We start from the raw sequence: 14,939 nt of genomic DNA on the forward strand, positions 1-14,939 counted from the left end.
AACATGAACATCCACAACTATGCAGATTGCCTTCTATATAGCTCTTTTGAGACTGAGACCACCTAACATTTGTCTGAGACTCAAATTAGTAAAAACAGTCAACTTTTCAGTCTGCCATATTGCTGTAATTGCTTCTCATTAATATAAATGACATTGATGTCCCCGTCTGCCAGATTTTATTTTTCAAAGATTTCAACCCATGGTAAAAAAGCCACTATGTTCATTTCCTTTCCTCCAGCTGGATCTACAGCTTTCTCTCTGGTTATCTTGAGAAGCCCATTCACACCAAATTAGATAAAAATGTAAGTTTGCAAAGATGGCTTCAGATAGTGAAGGGAGGAGTTAAAACACAGGCCTTACATTACTGACTTGTCTCTCTCTTCATATAGCTATGCCTAAATATCAAATACAAAATCCAAATGATGGATGCACAGCTTAGAAAGCATAAGGGTGAGTTGTTGATAACAGCTTTTTGTTAAGTAATTTTCATAGTGCTCAAATTGTATCCTTTTTTATTAGAATTCAAACAATTTCTGTGTTCATGGTACCAAAAAAAGTGAAGGAAGAAAAATACAGCCATTGTTCCGTACCTTAACCTATTCCATGTTCACCCTAGAAATCTCTTGCATGCACTTTATATAAAATATTCAGATTTCTTTTGTGCCCATAGGAAGTCACCTGTAATCTTTCAATCTGTGGTAGTTGACCTGTTTTATTTCCTTAGATTTCCAAGATGAGCATTTTCATGTTGATCCTTTGTGCTCTTGGTACTGTGAACATAAGACTCGTATTCAGTGAGGTAACGATGCTGTAGGAAGACACTGTCACACTGAGCATGTCTCTTTTCCCACCAGTAACAATTCCTGTGTCACTCTTGCAGAGACATGAATACAATCTGTGTTCAAAAAGCATATAAATATAAGATTTTCACTACTATAATCAATGCCACAGGTTTTCTTTTATTGTTGTTGTTAGTTTTTTTACTCCAAGATTAAGAATATTTGTTGTTTTTCTCAATTTAAATTAATTTGATTCCTGTAACTAATATAATTCAGGTCATAGAGTTTGTTCCCAAACAAACATGCTTTACTTTTCATTGTGGATATTTCTATTATCTGCTCTGCTATTCAGAAGCAGAGTAAGTAGACATTTATTTTTCCTAAAATGACGTATAACTGCCATGTGCCAAGCAGTGGCAAGTATTACTGAAAATCATAGTCATCAAGAACATTTTCTTATGCAGCACATAATTAAAAACTTCAGGTTCAAGGGCACTCCAAGCTGTGCTGTCATATTGAGGAGTTCATAATCTCAGTGTGAATTCACCATTCTTTAAACCCATCTCATTTTTATACAGTATGAACAGACCATACAGTCCAATCAAAAATAACAATCAGACTGAAGCTGCATCTGAGCGCCTTTTAGAAAAAGTCTTCAATCATATTGACAATAAAGTGCCTTCTATTGTTGTGAAAAAAATCCAATTTTTTCAACTCTGATTGGCAGAAAAATGTGCTAATGTCATCTTCCAAAGTATTTAGTAGTATTTACCAGTACTTCATTTATCATAAAGGAGAGTTTAGTTCTCTTGTACAAACACATAACAAAAAAGGAGACTCTGCCCTAGATTTTTCACTGCATAGGAGAGACTTCTGCAAAGTGTATTCAGTTGTGAACAGCAGGGGAACAGGCCTAAATCAGCAGATATCAGTGACTTTTCCAAAGGGAATAGTCTTACTAATTCCCATATAATAATTTCCTTTTTAATTGTCTTCTTCCTTCTCCCACCATTATTCTTCTTCAGATTCATCATTTCTATAATGTCTTTGTCTTTAACTAAGCAATAACTGTTTGTGATGTGTTTTTGTAATAATGTCTGGTTTGGTTTTGTCCATCATTCTTCTAGTCTTAAGCCAGATTGACGCCTTTGCACAAGTAGACTATTCCCTACTTAGCTCTCCAGCAGTCTTCAAATCACACATTAACTTGGATTTGAAGGTAATTTGTCTTTAATATCAGTGTGCTTTCTAGCACTTTTCTGATTCTCTTTTGAGTTGATTCATTTTATTTCACTCCAGTCTTAGTGAACCTCCCCAGTGTTTACTTAGAAAAGCAATAAGACATTTGGGAATTTTGGTCAAGAGTTATTTTTGGAAACCAAATACAATTGTTTATTTAATAAATTAACTGCATTTGTGTAATTAACCAAAGCTATTGTTTAGAATTAAATTAACTCGGAGTTGAAACCCGTCAGAGAGGCTTTACAAACAGCATAAAAGTGTTCTTTAGACATACAGCTCTTGCACTGCTGCTTGGTCTTTGCCTGTTAGCAGTGATACAAGATCTGTGATGGCTACCAGTGTCATTGCAGTCCAAAGCATTTGTTTTGAGATGACTCAGCATCTTGTATAAGTACAGGTCACACCCAAAAAGAAGACTCCTCACAGACAGTCCTTGAGCAGCACATAGCAGTTCCTGTCTTATCTAGTTTTCACCTTTGTTGGCAAAAGATATCTCAGCAACACTCAGCTTTTCCAGCAGTTTCAACAGTCCTTGTCATTCAGAGCATCCCAACTGCTCTCAGAACTGACTTCAGTTAAGAAAGATTTGCCAGAGCTGTAGTTGAAACTCCCTCTTGGTTATTTTGTTCAAGCAACTTTCACCACTCACAAAAAACTCTCTGCAAGCAGGATATACATAGCTTAAAAGAACTAAGCAATTAGTTATCAGCTCCTGTAGCTATCTAGAATTTACAGGCTAAACTTTAACATGTGGACATCCCACTGGGACACCTGATGACTCATTCTAAGTCAGTCAAGGAAGTTACTGGTCTTGGTGCTCCTTGGAACAGGCTGATTGTCATCTTCTAACTTTCAGCTTTTTTTCTTAGGGTTTTATACCTTCCCTTGTCAGTGTTTTTTCTGTTGAATCTTCCAGCTACTAACCTTCACGGTTTCAGTAATTACATGACTTGCTATCTGTATTACTTTCCTTACATGGCCTGAACTCACCTACCTCTCAATTTTAATAGTTATTTTCTCAGCATACCTGAATAAAGGTCCCCTACCTGTGCAGCACCAAAATTAGGTCTTAGAGGACTGACAGCTGGACCAGGGCTAAGAGTTAGGTGATATAAAAGGCTCCTTTGTGTGTCCCTGTCCTAAGCAACTTCCAGTGCTTTTTGGGTGTGCCTGAAGATTTTCTTGAAATGTCACCCTTAAGATTAAATTAACAAATGTGTCTCTGCTACAAGAGAAAGAAAACTGTGGTCTAGAGAATTATTTTTTGTATGTGTGTCTTGTAACTGCTGTTCAGAATACTCACTTGAATGCTCAAATTCAAAGTTTGAAAGTACAGCACCCAGATTTTCTTTGATTCCTGTAATTGTTTAGAAGAGCCTGATTTTGCTTATTTTCAGGGCATAACACAAACTTATTTGCTTAGTTCATGGTTTCTTTAATGCCCAGCTTTTCTTCAGATTAGGAAGAATTCTTCCTGTTCAACCGCTGCTAACGCATTCTCACAGATACAAATGTTTCAACTAAAAATATTTGATAATGATTTTTTTGCAGGGCACGGTCTATCCAGTAGGTAATCACACAGACCCTCCCTTTATGCCAGCTCCATTTGCTCTCCCAAACCAGGGTGATTCCATGATATACCTGGGAGTCTCCAATTATTTTCTAAAGTCTGCTTCACTGGCTTACTACAGAGCAGGGGCCTTTAACATCACCATCTCTGAAGAGGTAAGTATAATTTGCATGTAATGGAATCACAAATATCAGCAGTATGGATAGTCAGGTCAGCAAAGGAGACTAACACATTATCTTTGCCATTTCACACAGATTCAGGTCACACTTCTACCACTTGTAGGAAGGATTCATGACAATCATTCTGTATGTCATAATTTAAAATAGTTCAAGTCCCCCTCAGACCTAAGTCTGAACTTCTTGGCAGCTCTAGGCAAGGAATGACAGATATGAACATCACAGAGTTGGTGTGCCAGGAGTGGCAGAAAGAACCAAAAAAAAAGCTTTTCTCTGCATGGACTGCACATAGGAAAGGACAAGACAAGAAAAAGTGTACTGAAGCCACAGTGTGCTGCACAGAGGCCCACAACAGATGTATTGGCTATGTTGAGAGGTAGAATAAATCCCCAGACTTAATGGAGCAGCAGGATGAGGCAAGAATGTACAAGGAAACTAAGCTTTCAGCTGTGGTTGAAGAACATACAAGACCTCTCAGAAATGCTAGTTTCCACACTGGCATTTGTAGTCAGAGTTTCCAATAAGTTTTGCTAACTGAAACAATGCTAAGAGGGTCTTTATGGATGCTGGTGACATGAATGGCACTAACAAACATCATCACAGTGGTTAGCAGAAAAAGGGCAGATGAGATTTTTGAGTCCTTGCCTCTGACACACTCAGTATATTTCATCTGAGAAAGTCTCAAAGGCAGGATGTCATGTCTGTTCTTTCAAAGAATAATGCTTGTTCACTGGTACGTGCTTCTGAATCAAGTCCATGAGAAATCTATCTCTCTTTTGTCCCACAGAGCACTGAGGGTTGCTTAGGAATCATTCTCGGGCAAGGAAATACTAAATCAAAACATGGATTGTCTAAAATTAAAAGAAACAAGATCTATGGTTGGGGATTTTTTTTCCAAGGAAAACATAATTTTCAGGCTGGTATAAGGATGATCTAATTTATTTTATTTGTTTACAGCTTGCTACTACTTTTAGCTTAAATACCTCCCTACTCAAATATTTTGTCTCTGAGGTGAGTACTGTTACTTGTACAGACTTTTAAGAAAAAGCAGTATCTAATGCTCTTTATAGATATTATCTGTGTGCTCTTGTTTGAAAAAGTTTGGAGGAGACAAGGAAACTGGTTTATGATTAGTGCAAGATTCAAACATACACGTCTGCCCCATACTCTTCCTAACTATATCATACTACACTTTAGTTATTCTCTACCCCTCTAAGTTCTGGATTTGCTCTCAGTCTTTCAAATAGTTATAAAGAATAAGTGGTAGCCATCTGTGAGATCAGTCTCCTTTTATTCCTATTCAAGGTAATGGTATCTCTGCTATTGGTAGCCTGACTTCTCTTTGCGAATATTCCTGATTTTTGACTACTGGAGTTTATATACAGTGGGAAACAATAGTCATGAGTCTATACATGTGATGAAAGAAATTAAGATACTATGAGTTGCTGTAAAAATATGGCAACACTTACTATAAGATGATGAAATTCAGAATCTATGGAATTGCAAACTGAAGTTTTGTCCTTTAGGAGTTTCTCTACTTTTCAAAAGATTGGCTCTTTTGCAGGCTGTCACTTTTCAAAATACTTTATATTGTCAAAGTGATTATTTATTTTTCTTTTTACTGGAATCACTCATTTCCCTCATTTTTTTAACATGCTAATCTCCTCCTCTTGAAATACATTTTTCAGGAACAACCTCTAAATTGCTTCATTATAGATGTTTAATATCAGTGGGTTTAAAACTTCACCGTTTGTTTTATCATTTCTGAAACTCAAAGTATATGCAATGCTAAATTTGTCATTTCAGTTGGTGTAACTAAAATGAAGTATATTTAATACTGGTTAATTACAAGAGGATTGGTATACAACACCTGATTATGAAGCAGCTACAGAAACTGTGGCTTAAGAAAAGCTTAACTCTGCACTCTAAGGTTTTTTCCTCCTTGAACCTCCACAGATGTCTCTGAGTCAGGCAGCAGCATGCCCAGTGCTGCTGAAGCTGATGGCCACATTACCTCCTGCAGTCAGTTTAAACACAGACAGATGTGTCCTACAGATCACTGGCTTTGTAGAAGTGTTTGCTGCTCTGCCAAATTCAACCACCCAGCACATCTTTAAAGGGAATCTAGTAAGTAAAATGAGCTAGAAGATAATATTCAGTGCTGGGGCTGAACAAATCACAGAGTAATCTTCAAGGTCCTTTGAAAATCATAGAGATCAGCATAAAATAGCATATACCGGTCTGCCACAAATATGCATACTGTTCTGTTGCATTTCAGAGGGAGCAAACATGCACCACATACTGTAGAATTTAATGAATTTAACAGGCAGGTGCAGAGACCTACTTAGGAAAGCCCTTTTTTCCATATGGGAGGTTGAGTGATTATTCAATACAATTATTCAAGAATAAATTGTAATATATAAAAATGTTATTGTCTGCCCAGTCTTCCTAACATCTTTGTTATAAAGTCATTTCAGTGTGTCCCCAGACATCTTTTCATGAGGTTGCAAGTGAACCAATTAGGTCAGCCATGCAAGGACTTAAATGATCCTAATGATAAGGAGGCAATCAGGGCACTGTTATCATTTTGCTCACACAATCTCGGTTGCTGGCAGAAATCGGCAAATTCACAAATGCTTTCACTATCTACATGTATTGACCACATAAAAAGTTTAGACATTGTGTTTTCAATCAAAAAAGCAATTACATTTGTGCCTGTATCTAAGACAGTATCTATCTGTGTATACAGTCACACGAGACTGTTTTGTTTTTTTCCCTGCAGACAGCCAGTACCAGAGCCAATTTGACAATAAACAAACAGAAGTTGATTATCTCATTACTTCTGAAGAGGTAACCAAGAAAAATTCAGGAAGCAACATCAATGATCCCAACATTAGGACACAACAGAACTCACTGTGTCAGCCTGACAGTGGTTGTTTCACCATGACAAAAAGAAAATTAGTTACCTTCTTTCTGACAAGAACTCTTAAGATACTTTCAACTGGTTGGTTTAAATCTTTCAGATGAAATATAACAATACTGTGGAACAACCATGTCTCTTGTGATACTTCCCCTTTCTGTAGGTATAAATACCTTTCCAGATGACAACGTTCAATGTATTGGTTATCTTAAAGGCATCTGTTTCAGTCTGCGCTGATGTTGGAGTAGTTTATCTAAAACCCACTAAATGTTGCTGCCATGCCAAGTCTGAGCATCATAAACAGAACTGCTGGAGTGCAAACCCTGCACAGGACCACTGTCACTAGCTCTCTGTATGCCTTCACATGAAGGGAAGAAAAAAATGAGACTGCACAGCACACACTAAAGCAGCAGACACCATGCCATCAAACAAATGAGACTGGAAAGGTGTTTGTAGTTTGAATCAATGCTTTTTAGATTTTTTTCTTAGATCTGCTCGTTTTGTGTTTACTTACATTTATGGTTTTTCTCAGCTGTCTTAGAAAAATTTTATTAGCACTTTGAGCTGGGCTGGGTTTACGGCCTCTTTCTCCATAAGTGCACCAGGTGGACAGAAGCGCAGACTTTCAGAGAGGTAGCCCACATGCCCACAGCAGTGTCTCTTCTTGTTAGCTCTATACTCCAAGTTGAATTCCAGAATATATGATATTTTTTAATCTATTACAATTTCATTAAAGAAAAATATAAGCAGCCTTTTCTTAGTTTTTGTCACTGGACCTTTTTAATGGGAAAAGAGGACTTAAAATGATCAGGGTCTGTCAGTATAAGTTTAAGAAGTAATGGTGCCACTCAGAGCTTTTAACACAAGAATGTGTTCTTCTATTCTTCAAAATTTTGTTTTTCCCCAGGATTATGTTTACAATGATCTGAGGATGCATTACAGGCATTAGTGGAAAAAGTTAGGAAAGGATATGAGTTAATTCAAATCATAATGCATATTTGAGGAATGTGTAGTTCAGCCATTGGAGAAATAGCAATTCCAGGAAAAATTGATTTCCCAAGTCTTACAGTTACAGCCCAGAACTACACATGACTATAAGAGGAGATTAGTACCAGAAAGATCCCAGTGATTCTATACTCATTTGTAGTTGTGCCAGTTTTAGTTAAAAGTTGTTGGGAATCAGAGTCTTTGGCAAAGTTAAATGTGTGAATCAGTGTGAAATCAGTATGAATTTCCACAAACAAATCTTCAAGCAGTGTGCATAAGTTGTACTTTCATCTTTTATAGTGAATCCTCTTCTTTTACTTCTTCTCTTCAGGTTCCAGTTCTCCCTACTGCACTCCAGTCTTGGCTTCCCTGAGGTAAGTTGATGGTTTCAGTGCCTGGAATAAGTAGCTGACCCCTTCAGAGATAAAAGAAATACTTCTGAACTTGCTGCTGAACAACTATTGGTCTGTCTTGGGGACATCATCTGCCACTGCTCTTTCTGTTTTGAAATAGTATATGCTATGTTTTTCTTTTTCTTTCCAGTAAGAGGAAATATCTCTTAGCGTGTTCTTTTATTTTTTCATCAGAGGCTCAAAATGTTATGGAGTCTGCCTGGGTTCAGGCAGCAGTCACAGCTGGACTGAGTATGTGCAGCAGTTGAAGTGAATACAAAGTCAGGTTCAAGCTCCATATTGTAAATTATCTTAAATTACTTCAACCAAATAGCATAAAAACAGGATTAAAAAGAAAAGGGAATAAAAGAAACATGATGCCACTACTTAGATCCTTCACTGTAGATTGAGAAATGATCAGAGAGACTCTGCAGCAGCTCAGCCCAACCAGTACCTTTAAATGAAGGGAGGAAGAGACTAATCACAGTGGCGTAAGACAGAGCTTCAGGACAGGGCAGTTCTTGCCACCCAGAGAACAGTTCACATATGACAACTGAGTCTGCCAGATGAAATGAGGTCGAACATATTTAATTCCTAAAGTTAAGGTTCGACCCAGGTATTTAACATGCAGGAAAAAAAACCCTTTCAATTTAACTCATTGTGAGAAAATGGACATCTCTTTGCAACTTAAACTAAAACATATCATTTTTTTTGCCTGAGATTTTCTCTGCCAAGCTCTGTTCTGATCTTTTTGTGTGTCACTTTAGTTCTAACACTCATCTTCCTTGTCAAGCTGCAAACCCATAGGCATCAGGCAATAATCACCAAAATGTGCTTTTCCCCACACAGCAGAAGTCAGTGGTGGAGAATTTTCTGTCGTATGCTTTACGGAGAGTAGTAATCCCAGTAATCAATGGTAAGGACTGTGGCCAGTTCCTGAGCACAGCTGGGGGGAAAGCAAGACTGAAACCATAAAAAGAAGTGCCCAGCTTTAAAGAGACTGTTGTGTGAGGTTTTCTGTTCATTTGGTGACACCAGGACAGGTTTACTCTGTGCTGGACTTTGATCCTGGTCATTCAGCTATGTAGATCAGGGGCTGGGACAGAGCAAGTCTTGGCTCCCTTTCAAACACTGGGCTTGGGTTTCATTTTCACTGAATGCAGTGTGGCAGCAGAGCTGAGACATGTTTGAGTCTTGTCCTGACAGAGAGTCAAGCCATGAGCAGAGAATGGCCCAAAGTGAGGAAGTGCAGAAGCACATTTGCACCTTTGGGCCTTGGGTTAACATCTCTGACTTTATCACCTCTCTGCCTTTGTGCTTCACCTGCTGCCACAGGCCAGACAGAGTAGAAATCAGTTCAGTAGGAGACAGGTAATGAGGGATGATGAAGAAAGGGATGATGGTGGAAAGAAGCGGGTGGAAGAATGCAGAAGGTGCCTCTCACATGAACAGAGGTGAGGAGACTGCTGACAAAAAAAGTGAGCTACCAATGAGGAGAAAGAAAAGAGAATGAAAGGGCAGGATGCATGTTAGATGTTTGGAAAAGCAAATAGGAATACACCCGGGGCTTGATCCAGGAAAGTAGGGATAGATGAGAATAAGAGGAGCCAAAAGGATGAGAGGATCAAGTAGAGAAGAAATTGAAAGGAAGATGGAGAGTAACGCAGAGTGGGAAACAGCAGAAACCAGATCTTGAGGGGCAGATAACTGGAGAGGAACAAAGGCAGTGTCAGAGAAATGAGAGATTGTAAGAGGTTTAGATGCAACTTTTTCACAGGGTTTTTTGCTCCCTTGAGAGGCTCAAGGATGGCTAATTGAAGGGATTTTGCAAACACATTGAGTTCCTTGAGAAGGATGCTTCTGAAGTGCATTTTATTATTACATTCAAATGTATTTATATTTGTCCTTTCCAAAGATAAACTAGGAAAAGGATTTCCTCTTCTTAACTTGACCCACACTAGCCTGACTGGACCTGCAATAAAAATGAATCAGGTAAGAAGCCAAATTTCTTTTATAGAATATTGCTTCTGTTTCAGGCCTGCATATTTGTGTGTTTTCCTGTGTTGGGTAAATCTAAATGTTATTAGTAAAGCTTTCACTATGCATTAGATATAACGTGCAAACTCTGGATCCAAAATGAGCCCCCTACCCCAGCAGTTATAGATTGCAAAGGGTCCACTAGCCCTTTGGGGTGTGCCAGCATGGGGACATGACAAGGACAGCGCTGCTATCCCCTTAGGAGCATTGAGTGTGTGAGTCCTTGCTCCTCTGACCTTTCTCTAGGAAGGCTCACAGGCAACCTGAGTGTCTCTGGTAAGTGTCACTCAGCCTTCTGGAGTGTTAACCTACATCAAAGCCCATTCCTACCCTAAAGTTAACTAAAGTTCGGGAGGCACAAAGCCTCTTGTCCCCTGCCCTGCTGAGGGGCTTACCATGGGATCTAATCCCAGAGTAGTGTCCCTGAATATATGTCTGAAATTTAAAGTAATTTTACGTGTTTTTCTTTCCTCAGGGTTATATGGTTATTTCCACTGATGTTCACTACCAACCAGAGGACAGGGAAGATGAGGACCTCCACAGCCACTCCTGATGTCCTTTTTCTTCTAAAGAATAATAAGAGAAAAATGTAGTTTTCCTTCTGTTGGCTCGTAGGGAGTAGATGCTGTAACATTAGAAGCATGGCTTTTCATCACTATTTTTAGTGTTTTAGTAAAACTTTTTAAGCATTTTTCACAAAGTGAATGTGTTGGTTTTTAGTACAGTGAGTGTAGCTAACTGTTATTGATGCTCTGGAAAACTTGTTGCAGTCTGATCCGAAGCAGCAACTGGTTCCTTTCAGTAGAGTTATAGACACCACATTTTGTTAATTTTAGGAACAAGTTCTTGCATTGTTCAATTTATCTCCATTAGCGTTAGCAAAATTTTATGTATGGAGTGAGATCTTATTCTTTGTAAGCGTTTCACAATTTGTCCCTTTGTAACTGGATACCAAGAGTGGGAAGAAATGTATAAAATCCAGTTAATTGCCATATAGTTACAGAATCATATAATCTAGTCCAGACACTGGCTCAAAACAGGACTAATTATATGAGGTTATTGAGCACTGTGTCCAGTCAAGACTTGAACGCCTTCAAGGATGGAGATTCCACAGTCTCTCCAGGCAATCTGTTCCACTGTTTAACTCCCTTCAGAATAATTTTTTTTCCTAATATCAAATCAGCATTTCCCATGTTCCAACTTGTTCTGTGGCCTTTTGTACTTTCACCACACACTTCCAAAATGAGACTGACTCCATTTTCTCTGTAGTCTCTGATCAAAACATTGCAGGCAACAAAATGGCCTTTCAAGCCCTCTCTTCTCCAAGCTGAACAGGCCTAATCTCTCAGACTCTCCTTGTAGTTCACATTCTCAAGCCTCCTCAAGAACCTGCACCTGCTGGTGCAGTCCAGAGGACAAGCCTTGCTAGTAAAAGCAGCCTTTTCTGTATCTTTTGTCACTAGTCCCCCATCTTACTGAGCAATAAGCCCATCTTCTGCTATAAATGTACTTAGGGAAACCTTTCCTGTTGCACTTTGGCTTTCCTGACTTTATTCCTATATGTGCAAACAAGATCTTTGTGTTCCTTCCAAGTATCTGGTCTCGATTTCCATCTTCTGTATGCTTCCTTTTTATGTTTGAGCTCACTCAGGAGCTCCAAGTTCATCCATCGTGGCTTTCTGCCACAATTGCTCAACTGTCTGAACATTGTAATGGACTATTCGTATGCTCTGAGGCGGCTGCCCTTGAAGATTAGCCAGCTCTTCTTGGCCTCTGCTCTCCAGGGCAATTTCCCACATATCCTGCCAAGCAGGTCCCTGTAATCTTCTCATCTGAAGTCTATGGTTGTAATTCTGTTCTTTGTCTTGCTGCTCCTCTCAGGATCTGAAAATCCACAGTTTCATGCTCACTGCAGCCAAGGCTGTCCTTGGCTTCTATATCATCCAGCAGTTGTTCCTTGTTTGTGAGTCGCTGTACCTCTTCGAGGGTATCAATCTCCAAATAATGGAGCTGGTAGCTTTATTTTGTCTTATGTCAGTGTCATCAGAGACACTCAACCAGGAGATATTAAACGTGTGTGAAAAGAAAAACTAGTCTGCAAATATCTCATCACAGAAAGTTCAGTTCCAGCTTGGGACAGAAATGTGGCTTCCATAGTTTTAGCTGAATCAGTTTATTTATCTAGCTGGCTGATATAGTTTTTTACTAAAAAAAAGCATCCTGAAACCAAACAGTAGTAAGTCACAGCATCTGATTCATTGTATCCTGTGGTAGGTGAAGAGTGACTAGAAAAAGAATGGAAGAAGAAGAACTCAAAAGAAATGAAGATTTTTAATTAGTTTGGTGTCCCTCACTGATATCAGGAAATTTGTTCTGTCTATTTGGAGGACAATTCATGAGATACAGGGGAAAAAGAAAACTGAAGCCCTGGTGTCTATATATTTTCTCTTCCAAAGGGGGACACGCTTCAGGACTGACCAAATACCATGGCTCAATGGACCTTTTCAGGCCAGAGTCATGGCTTAGCACAACACTGTCTCTTAAGCTCTAGTCCTCTGGCTGTTCACAAAGTAAGAGATGTAGTAATTTCTCTGAGGACTAAAGAGGATATCACATAAACCAACATTTCCCCCTGTATCATCCTATACTTACCTAGAAGTCACTATACAATTTTTGATCTGCTGGTGTCTCCTGATTGATAGAACCATGGAAATGATTCATGTTCATCAATTTGCTGCAGAATAGAGAGCATGGAGAAAAGGCAGAATTGGGGAGCAGGGAAAAGGGACCACTGGAGCACTGAGCCAGAGGCAGGGGTAGGAAGCATGCAAAACCAGTGATCTGCAGAGATATAGGAACAAGTTTGTAGTATTGCCATACTGATAACTTCATCTGGTTTCTTGTGTATTGGGTAAAAAGGGTTGAAATCTATATCCCCTTTATCATGCACATCAAAGAAAATTTAGAGAAAGCTGAAATAAAACACTCCTCTTAGAGGCTCTTTGTTACACCTTGAAGGGTGAAAAGTTTGGATGTAGAAGCAATTTATAGTGTATTTGAATGTGCTATCTGAATGTGTCTGTAAGTAGATAGTTGCCTTTTATTCCTATACTTGTAGAAAGAAATGATGGAACTGTTCTGGAAGCCTTAGTGTGTTTTTGTTAACTTTTGCTAAAAATCTTATCTTACTCTATTAGAAGAATCATAACATGTTAGAAGGATATGATGAGGATAAGCTGACGTAGTTTTCAGACAATTCAGTTGTTTGTACATCTTGGAGATCTGTGTAGATGGAAACAATGGAACTTTCCCTTGCTTTATAGGAACTGCAGAACTTGCGCCAAAAGAACTTGTAGAGGTTTATGTAACTGATGGTGCAAATGATATTCATCATCAGTTGCCAGAGATATAAATAATGAAATTATTATGCATGTGACTCCCTGCAGTGAATGTTAAATCTGTGTAAATGGGAGTATCTGTTGACTGACTGACAAGTGTCTCTACCTTTTCTATTCATGGATTGCACAATGAAGTGACTCAGATTGTCCAGCAAAGTGCTTCATGCCAGAGGGAATTTGCTTGGACATGCAAGCTAATTGATTAAATCACCTCCTTGACAAGCCAAGGAGTGCTGGTTAGCTGAAGTACCAGTTAACTGGATAAACAAGGACAAGAAATAGAAAATATTGACTACAAGGACTTGATACTATATATTTGCACCATAAATGCACATATAGTGTCTGTGTGTATATACATATGCTATAACATAAATCTTATATGGTTTGTGGTTTTCTGTATCCTGAGCAATTTCAGACAGATGGGCCTTGTTTTCCATCTGTTCTTCACAGTGATTGCACATTAATTTATTTCTTTCAAAATACAGACCTGGCTATGAGTGTCTATCCTTTGGAATTACTGGAATTCAAGTGCCTGTTTTTCGGAATTAGTGGCATTCTCACTGGGGTTTCCTCTCAGGTCCATCTGAAAAGCCAGTGCTGAAATAGTCTGCCACAAAGGCAGCATGCCATCCCAAACTCAGAACCCCAGTGCCTGAGCACCCCCATCCAACAGTTCACATTGCCCCCTGCTTATCCCTAAATGAAATTTGATAGATTTAACCTGGGACACCCAAAATAGTTTGGGCTGTGATTATCAGAGAGGCCACTCCCTGTGTGATACTGCTGAAGATGGTAGCAATTGGCTGTCTTAAAGCTCACAGCTCTTTCCTTTAAAAGACGGGGTTGTGGTGGCAGATGATTCTCCCTGCATGGTCCTCAGTCCTGTGGTCTGGTACAGTAAGAGTCTTCTCTTCAGTCTTCAGAGGAGAGGTATGAAAATAAATGTGTTGTGATTATGCTTTGTTGAGGAGGGGCTTTGTTGGGCAGAGATAGATGTAGCTAAATCTGGTTAAATGTTGAGATTTTATGATTTGAGAACTATGCCTATGTTAAAAACACATTTCCTTCCAGTACTTTGTTTTTGTTCTATACATGGACTGTATTTCTTTCACCTTTGGATTCCACACATGAAGTGTGTTTCTTTCATCTCTCAATAAAAGTCAGTTAAAATTAAAAAGAAAATACTATCATACTAAGAGGCAAAGGTGTTCTGTGGGATTGCTTGAACTCTTATAAAAATTTAAGTCAATGTTATAATTTTGCAGTTTGCTTAAATTGTTATCATAACTGAAAATATTTTAGAGGTTTGAGGTGTATTATTACTTCTGGTAATGAAACAGCAAATAAGCAAAACCAAACATCTGTTGGACCATGGAGTTTGCACAGAGAGTTTCTGGATAAAACTTAACGCATTTATTAACATGTGGTCTAGGGAATA

At 38.7% G+C, this 14,939-nt stretch overlaps 1 protein-coding gene across 6 annotated transcripts in view; it reads left to right on the forward strand.

Moving 5' to 3' along the window:
• LOC113966107 (BPI fold-containing family C protein-like) overlaps positions 1–14,403 on the forward strand; it is a 29,010-nt gene extending 14,607 nt beyond the window's left edge. For 5 of the 6 annotated variants that reach the window (XM_027680387.1, XM_027680389.1, XM_027680390.1 and 2 more), the window contains 11 exons: positions 239–302; positions 390–450; positions 1,907–1,998; positions 3,573–3,746; positions 4,725–4,778; positions 5,724–5,894; positions 6,550–6,617; positions 8,006–8,048; positions 8,916–8,982; positions 9,982–10,058; positions 10,579–12,103. In XM_027680387.1, the coding sequence (XP_027536188.1) occupies positions 239–302; positions 390–450; positions 1,907–1,998; positions 3,573–3,746; positions 4,725–4,778; positions 5,724–5,894; positions 6,550–6,617; positions 8,006–8,048; positions 8,916–8,982; positions 9,982–10,058; positions 10,579–10,656 (949 nt within the window). In that variant the 3' untranslated portion in view covers positions 10,657–12,103. Of the gene's footprint in view, positions 1–238; positions 303–389; positions 451–1,906; positions 1,999–3,572; positions 3,747–4,724; positions 4,779–5,723; positions 5,895–6,549; positions 6,618–8,005; positions 8,049–8,915; positions 8,983–9,981; positions 10,059–10,578; positions 12,104–14,338 lie in introns of those variants that run through there. The other variant, XM_027680388.1, reaches the window with a different exon arrangement.
• Positions 14,404–14,939: the final 536 nt, after the last annotated feature.

The sequence above is a fragment of the Neopelma chrysocephalum genome, unplaced genomic scaffold (assembly GCF_003984885.1).
Source record: "Neopelma chrysocephalum unplaced genomic scaffold, ASM398488v2 Primary Assembly neopelma1_59, whole genome shotgun sequence".
In the NCBI taxonomy this organism is placed as follows: Eukaryota; Metazoa; Chordata; class Aves; order Passeriformes; family Pipridae; genus Neopelma; species Neopelma chrysocephalum.